Source organism: Trichomycterus rosablanca, chromosome 17 (genome assembly GCF_030014385.1).
Source record: "Trichomycterus rosablanca isolate fTriRos1 chromosome 17, fTriRos1.hap1, whole genome shotgun sequence".
Classification (NCBI taxonomy): domain Eukaryota; kingdom Metazoa; phylum Chordata; class Actinopteri; order Siluriformes; family Trichomycteridae; genus Trichomycterus; species Trichomycterus rosablanca.
This window is the reverse complement of record NC_086004.1, coordinates 28,864,332-28,882,126: the sequence shown is the minus strand read 5'-3', so window position 1 is coordinate 28,882,126 and position 17,795 is coordinate 28,864,332. Positions and strand designations below refer to the sequence as shown.

Sequence of the window (17,795 nt, the reverse complement as noted above, 5' to 3'; positions counted from 1 at the left end):
TAAGCAGCAGTGTGGCGGGATAAAGCGCGCTGAATGGGTCGGGCTCTGCTTTAATACATTCACTTTATTAAATTAGTGCATTTTTGTTTTTTTATTATTTTATTGGAGTTATTTTTTACAGTAGTTTTGATGCTATGATTCTTGCGTGCTGTAGCTATTATGATCATGCAGATTTCAGTCTGAATGAGTAGTTTATTACTAGTTAGGTATTAGTTTGAGCAGTTTCAGGGTAACACAACAGATTATTCTGCACTTTTATGGATTTAATGGAAGTATTTGTACACGCTGGATTTTTATAAATGACTGGTAAGTACTGGCTGCATTTTCCTGTATGTATGTGACCTGATTGAGTTGATATGTGCAGGTATGTGCTGAACTGTTCGGTTTATAAATGTAAAAGTGTGTAGATTCAAACCTAATAACTTGTTTTCAATAGTTGAAACCACAAATTATGATTTTAGGGGGATCAGATCCTGCTATTTTATGTCATTTTGGCCTGAAAATGTAGATTTGTGAATGAACGTGAATAAGCTGTACACCCAGGCTTATAAATGATCCATTATTAGATCTAGACTAGTTCAGTATAGAGAGTCACTTTATATCTGAATCATTTTGCTCGTTTATTGCTGAAAAATGAGAAAATAATGTAGGTAAACCTTCTTATTTATCTTACCTTTAAGTAGTTGCTTAGAGAATGTCCTATTTAACCAACCTACGCGAATTAAAAGTCAATTTTCGGTTAATATTATATTTATTCTTATCTTGATGTGTCTGTTTGACCGTTGTAGTTTAAATCCTGAGGTAATTTTTTGGCTTTCTCGGCGCGCGCGAATGAAGTTAGCAACATGCTAACAAGCAAAACACAACCAGACCAATCCGGGCACCTTCACCCTCACTAAACACGATTAACATCGTTTAAATTAATCAAATCTCGTTTGTAAACACCTTTATCATCTTGTATAGCGTCCAAACTTGTTGTTTTTGTATCATTTGTCATCGTTTGTTGTAAATATTAAATATTTTTAAAGTTCCGGTTTGTGTGAGAAAATTCCGCGCCAACATTTCAAAAAGGGCGCAACAACCCGCGTACCTGTGAAATTCCGCCTCCCCATGGGCGTTCATTGGCTGCTTACGGTGTGACGGCGAGAGTTTCTGTTCGCCGATTGGCTGTCTCCCGAAAGTGGGCGTGAATGCAGACGTATTTCTGTACTATTCGATAGAACGGATGGCAGTTACCGCCAAGCGTCTCAGTTACCCAGCAACAAGATTTAAACTTAAATACACAAACCTAAGGTTGTATTGTGCTTTAATTGTATTACATATAATGTATTACACTGTTATTACACATTAATTAGATCCAGCATGCTCTCACCCACATATTATAATGCAGTAAAGAAAAGGTAATGAAGTAGAATACATAAGAAATGTATTAGTTTGAGTTGTTTATACTAAGATCAATGTTATTGATCATATATTTGATTAGTTTTTCTTAATTTCTCTTTTCTCTGTCTCAATGAGATTATACATTATAACTTGCTTTTCATGCCATGCAGGTGGAAGATGACCAGCACTTTACTGGAAGCCAAAAACTTGAAGTGGAATCCCACAAACTCAGCAATTTATGAGAAGGTCAGTCCAGCATGGTTCTGTCCAAACAAATTTCCTCCTTCGTTGAAACTGCTGATGATCTGGACGTCCGGTTATGTCAGATAAACTTTAATTCTGGGATCTGATATGAACAAGTTCAATTAAACACAGTAGAAACGATCCTAACTAGTCTTAACAGTTGACTGTTCAAAATCGTGATGTTAGTTTGGATAAATACATATTGCACACATGCTCCTTATTTAAGAGGAAGATATTAAACTGTTTTCCACTGTAATCCACAAAATGTTTTTATGTAATTAGGCATTAAACAGTCTGTTTATACTGAATGTTTCTTGTATTTAACAGAAGAAAGACGTGTTCGTGGAGCCACGAATGCCATTGATCTGTGGAAACACTCAGGAAGCTCAGAAGAACATGGGCCCTTTATCCACCCCTACGAAAGGCGCCGATGCTCCTGCGGTCGAACCGTGGACTCCGACATCCAACCTGAAGATGCTGATCAGTGCTGCGAGTCCAGAGATACGGAACAGAGAAAAAGAAAAGACCATTGCTGAGGAAACTGAGATCTCCTCCCAGGTTGTTGTTATGTTTTTTTTTTTTTTTATTCTATTTATAAACCTGTTCTTGATTTAACTAAGAGGGTTGAAGGCCTTGCTCAGGGGTCCGACAGTAGTTCCCATTTCTCTATACAGAAAGTCATTGTGATGTATACATTTTATAATCATTTTATTAACGTATATTACAAGGTGGCACAGCATGAGCATTGAAAAACCAAATGTCTCAGATTTGCTGGTGTTTGGCCTGACTGGTTGTTTATGTTTGTGGTTTTCTTTGCAGGACACTGAACATAGTGAGGAATCTGAGAAGCTGCAGATGAGCAGGAAAGATAAAAGTCTTGGTTTGCTGTGCCACAAATTTCTGGCTCGGTATCCAGATTACCCAATTCCAGCCGTAAATAATGACATCTGCCTCGACGATGTTGCTACTGAACTGAGTAAGTATCTTACACGTGTACCATCATGTCCTAATGACCAATCTTTATTATGTTCATACAAACCATTGGTTCGTGTCTGCAGTTGAATCAGCCGTGATGTTGCTATTGCTTCATTGCTTAATGGTTCTTTCTCTGTGTCTTAGATGTTGAACGGCGCCGTATTTACGACATCATGAACGTCCTAGAGAGCCTAAACATGGTCAGCCGACTGGCTAAAAACCGGTACACGTGGCACGGGCGTGCCCAGTTGGAACGAACACTTGCATCCCTGCAGAGAGAGGGAGAGAAGTTACAGTACAGCCAGCAGATTCAGCAGATCCGACAGAGGAACATGGAGGAGATGCTGGAGACGGAAGGAGAGGAAAAAGAAAACGAGGAGCTGGATGGAGACGTCACGCCCAGAGAGTCGAACTTTGCCGCTGATGTAAAAGGGGGTGAGTAGTACTGATAAGTGTATACGCTTGGTTTCAGTTCACACTGAAAGTCCATTTAAAGGACCTATTTTAGACACGGTTTACATTGGACAACCATAAACCCTTTTACAGGTGCCCTTAGAAATAAAAAAACAGCAAACAAAATAGTAGAAATGAAGAATTCGCACATGCACAATGCATGTTATGCTGCAACCACATTTTAATTAGACTGAAGTGTATGTGGTTCTAATCTTATCGAGATAACCATCTGAACACAGCACGTGAAACCAGTAAGTGTGAACAGGAACTGTTAGTGTGTGCTGATGGGATTAAATCAGAGGTGTTAGAAGATAGAAAGAAAGATATCCTTTATTTGTCATATATACATATACAGATGTACAGTACAATGAAATTCTTTCTTCGCATATCCCAGCTGGTGTTGGAAGTTGGGGTCAGAGCGCAGGGTCAGCCAACTTACGGCGCCCCTGGAGCAGACAGGGTTAAGGGCCTTGCTCAAGGACCCAACAGTGGCTACATAGCAGAGCCTGGATTTGAACCGCCAATCTTCCGGTTGATAGCCCAAAGCTCTACCCACTAGGCTACCACAGTTGGGATTTGAGGCTGCAGCGTTATTGTTTATTAGAATAGTAGGATGCTTTTTGCTGCCCATCAAACAACAGGGCAGGGGGTAAACATGCAGTGTGTAGTTATGCTTAATATTTTGAAGGCCTAACTTGTACTTGATTTTTTAACTTCTTCTGATTTGTTTTAAGCCTCATTGAACTGCTTTCTTTGTAATGGGTTAATAATGGAAGAAAGCTTACATGAAACATACTGAATTATATTTAATATTATTTTTATTATTTCCATAGTAAACAGTACAGTAGTTGTAATGATGTTACAACTAGATGTAAATATTGTGTTGAATCCCCATACACTGTAAGCCCGGATAAGTTCAATCTACTTAAAAAATTTGAGGAAACCGGTTGCCTTAAAAAAGTTAAGTAATGTATAATGAAAACTTGAGTTAGCATAACTTAAAACATTAAGTTATTACACCTAAAAAGCAAGTTGATTAAACTTTGTTTTTTTGGTTATACCAACTGCTTTTCCCAATAATTTTACTTATTATCTTGAGCTCAATGGACAAAAATATTGATTTCTTCTTAGTTTTCATGTTAATTACATTTTAAATATCAATTACAAATGTTTATAGAAAAACAGACAGAATTATAAAATTGTTTTTCTTTATTTCACTTCAGAAGTATTTACTTAAAATACAACATGTCAAGAAAACATCTTAAAAACTGTACAAACTGTATATAAAGTTCTGATGAAACACAAACAGCTCCTCACAGTAACCATGAACCTGTACTCAGTTTCACACAAGCTAATTTCTTAACGTTTGGCTGCAGCTCTCTAAAACAAAACAAAGAAACAGAAGTATTAATATCAACATTAATACCATTCATTTAAGGATTAAAATAAAGCAAGCCAGCACACTCTTTGCTTCGTATGAAGGCTAGCATGCTAGTATGTAGCCTAAACACGGCAAATAAAGCAGCGCTGTTTGATTATTTATTTAGTGTCAACATTAATATCATTTATTTTAAACAAAATTGTTAAATAAAGTACAACACTTACCAAAATTGGACGGAAGATGAAAAAGTCCCATCAGACTGGTGTAAATGCTACTCAAAAATACCATAATGAGGAAGAAAATGTTCGTCCATTTAGTTTAACAAAGGTTCCACTTCACAAAAGACAAGTTTACTTTTGCAAAAAGCCTTAAATGAAAAGTAAAAAGTAATTTGCAACAACAGGTTACAAAAGTTAAAACAAATGGCTACCCGAACACAAGAAAATCATTTTTGCCTGATTCACCAACAGCAAGCTGAAAAAAGGCGACTTACATGTAAATGGGGGCGTTTTTCTGTTTAATTACTTTAACTTAACTTTTTTAAGTTAATCTGATAGAAAAGTAATTTTTTTTGTTTAGTAAACTTAAATCTTTTAGCACATTTAAATGTGTACTCAAATGAGAAATTGTACTCTGCATTTTTTAGTAGAGCAAAAAAACTTAAATAATTTATGTAAGTTGTACTAAAAATGTTTGATTAAATATAAAGTCCGGGCTAACAGTGTAATTACATGAAGCACAATTTTGACGGTGTAGGTAACAAATGTAGCAGGACACATTAATAGTGGTTGAAATGCATTCTGAGACACATTAACACACATTTGATCCTTATTAAGGGCACTAACATTCCCTAATGCTTTGTAATAGACAGTAACACGTGGCTTTGTCGTCCCGATGTGTTATAAAGCAGATACGTGCATCCACCGTGTCACAGTATTAGAATTAAATCCTAATATTCCAGCACTGATGATTGAAATTTCATTTCATCCTCTTTTCCACAGCGAGCCGTAAGGACAAATCTCTTCGGGTCATGAGTCAGAAGTTCGTTATGCTGTTCCTGGTGTCAAGTCCGCGAGTTGTTAGTCTGGAGGTCGCTGCTAAAATCCTGATCGGAGAAGATCAAGTGGTGGATCAGGATAAAAGCAAGTTTAAGAGTGAGTAGAACATGATGCAGCATGCAATGATCAGCTGCTTATGTGCACTTGTTATACACCTGCAATAGACACACTTACTGAGCACTGTATTAGTTACACCTATGTGGTTAGAACACATACACATCTATCTGTAGATCTTCCTGTTGGCTTTATTTTTTAGGTTGGAGCACTATTCTCCTCCCGGCATTAAACATGACACTATTAAAAATCCCAACACTGCTGTGCCTGCTACACTGATACAGGTATAACACATACTACTGTGTTATTACCTTGTTATTATCATCTTGTGTGTCCCTTTTGATTAATAAAGGCTGTACAGGGGGTGACGAGTGTCAACAATCGTGGGTTAGTTTACTGCTGCTCCACTGTAGGTGGTTATTAGATTAATATCCCAGTATTTAACACTTTGAGAGGAAAACAAATGGTGTATCCTGTGTGAAAAATAATTAATAGGACCCCCCACCACATATTCTAGGTGTTAAAAGCCCATTACCTGTTTCAGGAACTGGGACTCTCAAAGTTGATGATCCACCCTTAAATGTTCTGCATGTATAAAAATATTATTCTTCAATCTGAGATATAATCCTAACAGTAGGCTTAGTATAAACTGCAGGCAGTCATTGTACCCCTGTAAAATCTGTGTATGATTCTGTTTATGCCTTGTTAGAAGTACAGGAACTGATTTTATTTCATGAAACAGAACAGACACTTATGGCTGTTTTAGTAAACTATTGTGCCATGTCATGGCTTTATAAACACTATATTTAGTTACATGTACCGGTTTCACTTTAAGCAATTATATGATGTATCTGTTCGTAAAGAAATGTGAGGGCAGCTTGTATTAAATTTGACGTTTTTCTGTTTTTCTCAGCCAAGATTCGTCGTCTGTATGATATTGCGAACGTTCTCAGTAGTTTAGAGCTCATTAAGAAGGTTCATGTGACGGAGGAACGAGGGAGAAAACCTGCATTTGAATGGACCGGGCCGGAGAACCTGCCCTCTCCACAGGGTGAGCTCATTACACATGAATATAACGTATGCATTCTTAGCATTTCTTACCTTGTGGTTTAACGCAACGTCATTATTTTGTTTTCTCTCAGGTTTGAACGTTGACACGGCGGTTCCCCCTCAGCCCCTCAAATCGCGCTCGTCTTTGGACAACTGCACTAAAAACCTGTTCTGCCCGCCCGGCACTAAACGAGGATTCACCCGGCATCACTCGCTCGTGAAGCTCGCCAAAAGTATTCAGGACGATCGCAGAAAGATCAGCTCTGCCCCGTCCAGCCCTGTTAAAATCTCCAGTGAGTGCCAGGCTCGTGTTTTATTACAGAAAGCTTTCTCATACCAGAACCCGACACCTATAGATTTATCGTTTCTTCTTATTATTATTGTAGGTGAAGCTGTGAACGGAAGTTTCTATTCCAGTAAAATGGACCACCTTGCTGCCATCTGTAAAATGCAACTGGACCAGCAGGACGTGTAAGAAATAATGTTATTATTTATTTTTATTACTGTAATTATTAAGCAATGAAAAATAGAGTTCAGCCATATGTTTAAAACTCATGCTAATAATTATAGTTTCTGAATGATGGTGGACTTACCACTAGTCCAGGCGATACTTATTATCCAGTCTTCCTCTAGTGTGTAGCCAGCATTCTATAGTTTTATGGGAACTCGCCCCAGTGTTGCACATTTTGGGCCTCACAATGAAACCGCCTTGGTAGAGTGGATTGCCCCAGAGGTGACATGATGCCCCTTTTCCCGGAGAGGAATCCAGGGATCCCTTTGGTTCCTTATTTCCAAGGGCTGGCTTGTCACAGACAGCTGAAGCAGCCTGTCATATTGTGACATCCAGTTCTCATTCCTGTGCTATCCCTGCTCTATCCACCTGCTCCGTTGCGGGCTGCAGATGTTTTGTGTCTGTCATTTATTACTGTTTCCATTAATTTGGCCACCTTATTTATTTGCCACTATCCCTCTTGGTTCTTGCATGTGCAGGGCTTCGCCTCACAACTCAATAGCGAGACGCGCCTTGCCCCTTTACACTTTCTGTTTGTTTAAAATTATTCGTATATATGATCATATTATTTATTTATTAATAAAATATTAATTCCCTTTTAGGGGGGTACAGAAGCGTGACCTTGGGAGAGCTACGGACTTTCAGCAGAAGAGCGCTGTGATGTCACCTATTACCCCAACTATAGTGTCAGGGGCAGAAGTTAGCCCCCACCCTGTGCAGTTGTCCTTTGCGCCTTCTCCCTGCTGCTCACTCGTACCTGTGCTGCTTCCTCACACCTTGTATGTCGGCCATGCCCCCGTCAGGACACGCACGGTCTCCAGACCCACGCCCTCCAGCGCCGCTGTGCGCTCCATGACCTTTGAAAGCCCCAGAGGAGCAAACGTAAGGCCGTTACCAGTCACCACAGCAGCAACCAGTCAGTGCCAAGACTTAACAAGTCCACCTCTGAAGCGTGCATGTGTGGAAGCAGCAGAGGGAAGTCCCAGTAAAATAAAACGCACCGAGACCAACTCAAAGGTGCGTTTGTGTATCTAATTCCACCTGCTCAAACCTTTTCAGTGTGTTTTAGTTAGCGAGGTATGTTACCCAGCTCTAGCTCACTTCCGTGTGTGTTTACGTGTGTATTACAGAGCACCTCCCCGAAGCTATGTGAGATCCTGCAGGCGCGTCTGAAAACCCGCAGAGGAGCGCCGAGCTCCAGCCGTGCCTCCGCCAGAGCCCTGCACCTGGACCCCGAATTCAACCAAACACCCCAAAACAAACCGGGAGCTGTGGAACCCAGCATGGACCTGCAGCACTTCCTGGAGAAAGAGGAACATGAAGAGAGCACGCAGAACACGCCAGCACCTATTTTACAGATACATCAGAGGAACAGTCCGACAGTGCAGGATTTACCCGCACATACACACACAGAGGTATTATACACACGCCACTGCAACGATTTTTTTTTTAATCAATGGTATAGATTGGATAGATAGACAGACAGACAGACAGATCTACCAGAAGTGTGAATAGTAGCATTGTGCAAAGAAAACAGAGAATATTAGTAAACTTACATATCTATAAGTAATATTAATATATAATTATAACTATAGTTATTTACATATATGGAATTATATCTATGTACATAGTACTATATACATAAAATCAATAATAAGCATATGAATATAAATGGGATTAGTTAGGTGTATATTATATTAATACCAGTAATAATAATAAAATGAATTAATAAACATAAGCAGTGGTTGTACTAATGAAAATTGAGTGCTGACTTATTGATCTACAGTACTACTCTATCAACATTCGGATTGGTCTAACCCTGTGTGTGTGTGTGTGTGTGTTAGACTCTGATCCCCACAGGTTATCTGATTCCAATATCCCAGCAGCCCCTGCTAGGCTTTAAAGAAACGCTGAGTTCCAGCAGAGAATCGAATAAATCCTCAACATCGACCCCAACCTACATCTACCACACACCCACCGCAGGTAATTCAAAGTGCTTTTAGATGTGAAAAATGCATCTGGATGAATTAACACACAAAACATCTGATTACGTGTAAAGTTAAAGTGGAAATACACTCAGAAAAAGACGTATTTTGTTGCTCCAGTTGGAACTCCAGTGCTTTTTGCAACTATTTTCCCCACTGTGACTGATTATTGTTGGTTTTCGGACAAAAAGACAAATTAAAGCAGCAAAATTCTTCAATTGGTTGTGTATAAAGTTTTGTCATGTGATCAAACGTTGTACCTTTCCCCCCTAATTTCTTATTCGTGATTATAAACAGCTTCTCTGTGACTATATAAACAGGGTGTGATTGACTTTACCCACTGAAATAAGCCTAAACCTCCACACACAAGCCCAATATCAATGTACAAACTGAGTGCAAAGCTTTGTGTGGGCAGCTGTAGCCTACTGGTTAAGGTACTGGACTAGTAATCACAAGGTTGCTGGTTCAAACCCTGCCACTGTTGGACCCTTGAGCAAGGCCCTTAACCCCCAGTTGCTTAGACTGTATACTTTCACAGTACTGTAAAGGCGTTGGCTAAATGCCGTAAATGTAAGTGACTGGATATTAACGTGTGGATGTCGTTTATTTACAGGTACGAGAGCTCTACCCCCTCAGGAGTTCACCCCATCCCCCCTGCCCATCCATCGGCTCAGCCCCAACCCCTCCATCCTAAACTTCACCCTGCAGAACCTCGCCCTGATACACAACACACACTGCGGCACCACGCCCGAGCAGCTGAGCACCAGTCCCTCTACACACACTCACACACACGCGCCGCTCCAACCACACGGCATGATCTTCATCAAGCCTGTATCTCCGCTTACACTCATCAGCCTGCAGCAGGTAAACACACACACACACACACACACTTCACTTAAATTTCACTGTTGGCATCTGTGCTAAAATTTGAGTAAACTGCAAAATTAAACCACTTCTGAGCGCTGAGCTTTAAAACAATCCACAATATTAACCGACAGTTTGTTCACGTGAAGTTTGTATGAAATCTATTTAAGTATAAAGCAGAAACGCTCTGAAGCATCAATTTTAGAGATGTGAGAAGATAAAAAATAGAAAATTGCTTAATAAAAATGTATTGATTTAATCAAAGTGCACATAAAACCTGTGCTAAAACCATCAATTGCTTAGACTCTATACTGTCACACTACTGTAAGTCGCTTTGGATCAAAGCATCTGGTAAATGTAAACAGTTTCACAGCTCACTAGTCGCCATGCTGTGTTTTTACCTCTGACCAAATAAAACAACTGGTGGTGCTTTAAAAATATCAGCGACAAATTAGGTCAAAGTTAGAAAAGGGCCAAATTGCGTTGGCTAGACGACTGGGTCAGTGGTAAACCGGCGACAGGGTCATGGGCGGCCAAGGCTCATTGATGCACGTGGGGAGCGAGGACTGGTCCGTGTGGTCCGATCCAACAGACGAGCTACTGTAGCTCAAACTGCTGAAGAAGTTCATGCTGGTTCTGATAGAAAGGTGTCAGAATACACAGAGCATCACAGTTTGTTGCGTACGGGGCTGCATAGCCGCAGACCAGTCAGTTAGGAAGGTGGTCATAATGTTATGCCTAATTGGTGTACATGATGTGTTTAAATGTAAAGTGAACTTTTGAACTAGAATTATACTAAAGTTTATGTTTTTTATCTTTGTTCCGTCTTTAGCCAATCCTGACCACGCCCAAAGCTGGCTCCGCCCCTCTGCACAGTTTCTTCCATACTCCAGTCTCTGCCCAATCCACTGTGACCACGCCCACCACTACCAAGACCTTGTACATTCCTCAGAGAAAACTGGAAGTGAGCTCAGAGGAGCACTGAGAGAATCCTGGACTGAGAATATCAGTCAACAAATCGTTTACTTCAGAACGTGTGTGTGTGTATCTGTGTGAGTGTATGTGCATGTGTCTGTGTGTGTGTGTGTGTGTGTGTGTAGTAACTCACATTAGCATTCTCTTTGATTTCTGTATAAATCCTCAGTACTGTATGAGTGATTGTAAACAGAATGTCTGTGATGATTAATGGTCCCAATTTGAGGATAATCAAATATAGGAAATGAACGTGTGTGTGCGCGACACCATGAATATGGTGCTAATTATATTCTAAATTAAAATGTTTAGGTGCTAAAATTGTTTATAAATGAATAAGTATTAAAGATGCACTAATAAAATGATTGTACTGTAAGCTGTGTACGTTTGTGTTCATTTTCACCACATGTAATTTAAAATGTAGAGTTTTTAATTAACAGTATCTTTAATTACAAAAATGCAATTGATTATTACAGTAAAATTGTTAGGGAAAAACATGATTAAATATCTGGACAGTGGATAAACCCTAACATGTCAAAGCTGCACTTGCAATAGGAGATATTCACACACACACCCCACCTTAAATGGGTTTTAATTTAATGTGTATAGAACTGAAAAGAACATTGAGCAATTTTGAGAACATTTGATGTTATTTTGAGTTAAAATAAAAGCATCTAGTTCTTTTGTCTATGTGCACATTTATTCAACCCCATTCTCGGTAAGTGCTAACAAGCTTTTACATTTTCAGCATTTAGCAGCATTTTAAAACCTCTCCTGTGGAACCTTTGCCCATTCTTCTCTTGCACAAAAAGGGTCCACAAGAGTAGATCATAAAACAATAAAATACATCCACTTAATCAAGAAAAACTTAAGAGTTAAAACTGTATAGTGGCCCTACCTGATTCACAGCCGTTAAAATCATATCACTGACCATATAATGAGCCGTTTGCTTATAATATGGAATTTGCTGTGAAATTTAAAGTTTAAGGTTTGTGATTTAACATTTTTTATTGTAAATACTTCATGTTCATTTGCACTACGAGGCATCCTAGCAATCCTACAGCAATTCAGTTAGCAATCGCTTAGTCAAAATGTCCAAGATGTTGAAAACTAAAGCAGCTAAAAAAGCGACTCGGGTAACCGAGTTTGGAAAACTAACAACCAATTCTGTGGACGAACAAGTACTTTTGAGACCGTTGAGGGATTTACAGTTAACCATTAAGGTAGCTGTGCTGTGTATTCTAGTCATTAAATTTATGAGTGTAATGTGAAATGTGGCTGTGAAATCTGTGAGCACATTTTCCAGTGAATTCAGTCGGGCCCTAGTTATATACTGTCCGCTGAAATTCATGGGCTAATTTGGAACTGATGGATTAGTGTGTTGGGTCACAACTGAAGAATAAAGTCCTGAATGAAAGCAGGATAGAACTTTTGCTTTAGAATGATGTGTGTCTTGTGTTTACATGGATGATCCGTTTCTTCAGTTAAAATCCGGTATATTTACAGCAAATAATGTTGCTGAATTTTGAGGTCAGTGCTAAACGTGAACCTGTACTCATGAAGTAATGAAGCGTATTTGGCCTCTCTGAAATCTGCATGACCCCCGTGTGTATTATCTCTTAGTGCTTTGTGGTTATTTTAGGAAGGTGATTGAAGTGGAATGTGAGCAACATTTCAGATCCGGTGTGTGTGTGTGTGTGTGTGTGTGTGTGTAGTGTTTTAGTATTTAAGGAAATATGAAAGATTTAGGGGGTCAGAAGTGGACTAAATGAGGACGCTGACCCTTTTCTTACTGTAAGTATTTCTTATCTATAGCCTACAGTCTCATCCAAAATGTTTTTTATATGTAAATAATAAATTAAAATCTACACATGGAGAAAAAGAAATATGTATGTAAGTATCTACAACATAAAACTATATATAATAAATAAGAACTATAATAAGCTAGAATATAAATAACAGATTTGGCTTTTACACATTCAACATTTAAATTGTTTTAAGTACTTTTCAATTAAATAGTAATTGTACAATAAATCATTCTTTAATTAATTACATGTTAATCTTGATTTTCACACCCCAGACGTGCAGTGTGTTAATGATTTATTTACTCTGTGTGCTCATTAATTATATAATATCTTTATGACTAAGGTTACAATTTCTTAAAATATTTTACACACTTTATAATCGGCACGACTGACTCCTAACTGCCATCATTGTTTCCATATTACTCATTGTGACTGAGTGTTGATAGTAAAAGCTGATAAATGGTTTCAGACCGAATTTGTGCTTTACGTGGAGGGTAAACAATGACGTGTTTTTAGCTTTAACATTTGGTATTATTGTGAACGTAGAATGTTGATGATTATCAGCTGTGGTGCACCTGAACTTTGCACTTGTGGATTGTTAAACTAGTTGAACTGACAGGAATTTTGAAGGCGCTTGCTGTGGCTCTGTAGCTTTTGCCATTCAAGAGTTTATTCATTTAGTTACTGATAATTTTACAAAGCTTAAGATCCTCACAAACCACGTTTTTTATCATGAAACCAGATCCAATTTGCTAAAGGTCAATGTTTTAATGTATTGGGAACCACTGTTTGTTTTTACATACCTTGGTAATCCTAATATATATATAAAAAATCTTTAAAATTGTGTTATAAGTATAAACACAACATGTATAATGATGTTAGATGTGACTTTTGTACTGGAGGTTCATGAAATAAAATAGTGTATTTTTGGCCAAATTATATATCTCACGCACCCTTATTTAAATAAGTGCTGTCAGTCAGGTCGTGTTTGCTCTATTTTTAAACTTTTACATCAGACATGATTAGATTCTGATTCCTGATTGGTGCTTCCAGTTTAGGCACTAGAATATCACATAAATGTGCACTAAGGTGTGTTCAGAACTGCTGATTTAATTGAATCCCTTAACTCACAGAGGAACTAAGAAGTTAAATAAAATGTACAAAAATGTCTTACTAAGAGTTCCAGTTTAGTTTTATTCATTAAATATTTAGATTTGTTTCACTGTATTAATATCCAACTTGCTTTGATGCCCTTTATTGATTTAATAATATTGTTGAAGAGTGAGATCTCAGTTGGATAAAAAATAAATAATACTTTACATGTTTAACAGCATTGTGGTTAATCATCTTGATTCTAAACTTATTTGTAGATAATATCAGAAGATGCCACAGTTGGGTGGAGGAGTGAAGTGTGCGGCGTGTAATAAAACTGTTTATCATGCTGAAGAAATTCAGTGTAACAGCCGGAGCTTCCACAAACCCTGTTTCATCTGCAGTGAGTCCAACTACATTCAGAAACATGATTTTCTAACAGTAGGTTTTATTTACTGTCAGTAAAACGTTTGTGTTCATCAGTTTAATTTAAAATATATCGAGGTCATTTAAAGCATTTTCCAAATCTAGCTGATTTCTGGAGTCTTAGTAAAAATCAGTGAGGTTTGTTCATTGTTTAATGAGGAATCAGGGAAACATATCTGTGGACTTCAGGAGAACAACCAGCTCAAAAGCCAAAAGGAAGCGCAATGAGAACATGATTACATCTCAGAAGATTCCTGATATATGGAAGTTTAGCTAATCCCTCTGGAATTACTCACCAATTAACAACTGTTTGTTTCCCATCTGCTAGCGCAACCATTTAGAGGATTAATTCCCCCAAATTCCTCCAACTAATCCAGTCCAAAATTAGAGAGAAGTGAGAATCCCACAGCTCCCATCAGGCTGAGCGCAGAACAGCTGTGGATGAGACGATGGAGAGATGAAGACTGAGATCATCCTCCAACTACAGACACAGGACTAACAGAATTACTGTTCGGGGAAAGTCTTGGCAAAAGTTGACTAAAACTAGTCCAGCTACTGTACGTCTCACTTGAGAAAAATAGCACATTTCAAGTCAAGGTTTATTTGTCACATACATAGTCATACACAGTACAACTGGCAGTGAAATGCTTTAGTGATGGCCACAGAAGTTACAAAATAGACAAAGTAGACATAAAAATATATATTTATACAAAAAATAGAAATGTTTTTAAAATCTAAAAGTGTAGAAAAATTGTAAAACTGAAATTAAAAAGAAACTTAATAAATTTAAAAATACCAAGTGTGCGAAAGTGATATATTGTGCAACATAATGCAATAAGAGTGTGAATATTGTACAAAAATACAAATCTATATACATATACACATATACATAAAACCTGTATACACACATATACATACAGTATATACACACATACATACTGTATATATCTATATATACTCATATATATAAATTTAGATTTGTGTAAATCAGTCCTGATTGCTATTTGCACTTCATCTGCACTTCATATAATCATATAATCATTTAGCATTACGAAACCCTCTGTAAGTCGCTCTGATAAGGAGCTTCTGCTTTATACTGTGAACATGAATGTATTGTTGGAAAGCTCAGGCCATCAGGTTACTAGTTTTCTTCTTCTAGATGAGTGAAACATGACTGGAAGACATTTGTATAGGCTACAATTTTATAATATCTACCTTGACATTTCAGAAAAAACTGATGTTAATGGTTAATAAGATAACAACTCTAAATTATACTGATATACATTTGTAATTAAAACCAATCCTTAAACATAGTTTATCTTTACATTTTGTAAAATGTGAATAATATTAAAGGTAAAATAGATTATATGGTTGTAAAGCTGAGCTCAGGTGTCTGTATGCAAACTATAACTGTCCACATCAAAAAGGATGAATTCCATTTTCACGTATTGTAAGTTTTCCTTCCTTCCTTATGCAGTGGCGTGTCGTAAAGCGTTGGACAGCACGACCGTCGCAGCGCATGAATCTGAGATCTACTGCAAATCCTGTTATGGTAAGAAATACGGTCCTAAAGGATACGGGTATGGACAAGGAGCCGGGGCTCTGAGTTCAGATCCGGTTAAGCATCACCATCAACCTGAAGTGTAAGTTCAGTTTCATTTAGGCCTGCAGTCATAAGTAATAATAATAATAATAATAATAATAACACATTCAGTTGCAGCAGCTCCTTTTACCTTTACATTTTTATTGTCAGGCCTAAACCCTCTCAATCCTCAACAACAAACTCCAGCAGCTCTGGGAAATGTGTGCAGAAGTTTGGTGGATCTGATCGATGCCCACGCTGCTCCAAGGCTGTGTACGCAGCTGAGAAAGTTATGGGAGCAGGGAAGGTCAATAATAGTTCATTACATGCACCTTTATAATCATTAATATGATACAGCTAGGATAATACTAAACTACTTATTATTGGAATATCATATTTAAATATGGTTACTGTCTGGATATTCTGTTATATATATTACATATATACAGTGTATATTACACTGGTGTCTCATTGAATGGTGATTTAGTGAGTATCATTCCCACAAATTTCACCCTCAGCAGAACAGATGCATACAGAACACATTATGTAGGAAATATTTCTTATTTAAATTATAAATATAGAAACTATTATAGTTTTTTTCTAATTATAATTTTTCTGCCACCTAATTAAAAATGATATAGATATTTTACCTCATGTTTCAATATAAAGTCTGAACATGATGGCTGATCATGTTATATAAACTAATTTTGTCTTGAAGACATGAGTTTCTCTAAAAAAAAACCTAAAATCAATAATTAGGAGGGGTGTCCATGTAGAAAAACATTTTAAATTTAAAAACCTTTTATATTTAATATAATTAAGATTAAAGTCAAGCTAGTACTAGATAACTTACTAAAGCTGCTGCATAGTTGGAAAGTCCTGGGTCTTTAAATGCGAGGAGTTCCACGTGGGCATGTTCTCTGTGCATGTGTGGCACCTTCAAATGATGTGGCATGGTCTACAGTTTCACCTCACCACTGTGCAAGCAAAAACCTAAAATCAATAATTAGGGGTGTCCATGTTTTTTTTGTTTTTTGTTTTTTTTTACCCATAGCCTGTATACTGTATATATCCCACAACCCTAAACAGTCCATTATTGGTCTGTGAGGAAATTCTGGTGTGAAAAAGGTGATACACACTTGATATATATGATGACAGAATGCACTGTAGAGAGAATTCTGTTTAAAATAATAAATAATAATATTTATTTTTTGTTTTTCCCAGCCGTGGCATAAAAGCTGCTTCCGCTGTTTGCTGTGTGGAAAAAGTCTGGAGTCGACTACAGTAACGGATAAAGATGGAGAGCTTTACTGTAAAGGTAAACAAACCATTCAACTTAATAACCATTCAATCAGTTTTAATTCCTTTTAATTTGCTACAGAAATAAGAAGAAACTGTCAATCAAGAAAGAGAATGTAAACTTTATTACTGTGCCTTTAATCTTAGTACAATCTAAAGTTCTATTTCTCAGTAACACACACACACAAGCACCTTTAATCCTTTGATGCGAGAGATTAAATGAAATCCTATTGTTGTAAATCAAGTCAATTGAATGTAAATGAATCTTGTACTGATTTAATCAGCACCTGAAAAGCTTCATATCACATCAGAAAACATGATGATTTATTAATGTTACACAATCAGCTAATTAACTTCCTCATTTTTTCTTTTCTGTTTCAGTTTGCTATGCAAAAAACTTCGGCCCCAAGGGGTTTGGCCTGGGTAACCCAGCTGTAGGTGCTGAGGGTGAATATCAGCAGTGACAAGCTTTACATTAATAAAAAACAAAACGTTTTATGTTTAATTAGCTCATTACAACATTTTAATGGCATTTTGTTGTTTGTAGAAGTTTACAGTTGAATAAAACATGCAGTTTTTTACAACTGATACATCATTGTGGGTTAATAATCTGTAATCTGCACAGTGTGTTAACAAATTACACTGTGGCGCACTGCATTTAC

The 17,795-nt window shown here is 37.5% G+C and overlaps 2 protein-coding genes across 3 annotated transcripts; both read left to right on the top strand.

Moving 5' to 3' along the window:
- Positions 1-1,320: 1,320 nt before the first annotated feature.
- e2f8 (E2F transcription factor 8) lies at positions 1,321-11,305 on the top strand. Of its 2 annotated transcripts, none has more exons than XM_063012967.1 (14): positions 1,321-1,400; positions 1,554-1,629; positions 1,954-2,184; positions 2,446-2,602; positions 2,746-3,036; positions 5,437-5,589; positions 6,461-6,598; positions 6,690-6,890; positions 6,984-7,068; positions 7,711-8,125; positions 8,239-8,523; positions 8,953-9,091; positions 9,707-9,957; positions 10,790-11,305. In XM_063012967.1, the coding sequence occupies exons 1-14, from the start codon at positions 1,363-1,365 to the stop codon at positions 10,940-10,942; spliced, it is 2,613 nt and encodes an 870-aa protein (XP_062869037.1). In that variant the 5' UTR covers positions 1,321-1,362; the 3' UTR covers positions 10,943-11,305. The 2 variants fall into 2 exon arrangements, with proteins under 2 accessions (XP_062869037.1, XP_062869036.1); XM_063012966.1 differs by having other exon boundaries at positions 1,954-2,187.
- A 2,812-nt stretch (positions 11,306-14,117) lies between these two features.
- Positions 14,118-17,597, top strand: csrp3 (cysteine and glycine-rich protein 3 (cardiac LIM protein)). The gene is made up of 5 exons (XM_063013450.1): positions 14,118-14,229; positions 15,730-15,895; positions 16,006-16,141; positions 17,059-17,152; positions 17,515-17,597. Exons 1-5 carry the CDS (start codon positions 14,118-14,120, stop codon positions 17,595-17,597), a joined length of 591 nt encoding a protein of 196 aa, XP_062869520.1.
- Positions 17,598-17,795: the final 198 nt, after the last annotated feature.

Bases quoted from the DNA above. Each gene is read 5' to 3' on its own strand.
- csrp3 (XM_063013450.1), top strand. From the start codon at position 14,118: ATGCCACAGTTGGGTGGAGGAGTGAAGTGTGCGGCGTGTAATAAAACT. The intron at 15,896-16,005 runs GTAAGTTCAGTT...TTTTATTGTCAG, and splicing joins CATCACCATCAACCTGAAGT to GCCTAAACCCTCTCAATCCT. The intron at 17,153-17,514 runs GTAAACAAACCA...TTTCTGTTTCAG, and splicing joins TGGAGAGCTTTACTGTAAAG to TTTGCTATGCAAAAAACTTC.
- e2f8 (XM_063012966.1), top strand. From the start codon at position 1,363: ATGCTCTCACCCACATATTATAATGCAGTAAAGAAAAG. The intron at 1,401-1,553 runs GTAATGAAGTAG...CATGCCATGCAG, and splicing joins TATAATGCAGTAAAGAAAAG to GTGGAAGATGACCAGCACTT. The intron at 8,524-8,952 runs GTATTATACACA...TGTGTGTGTTAG, and splicing joins CCGCACATACACACACAGAG to ACTCTGATCCCCACAGGTTA.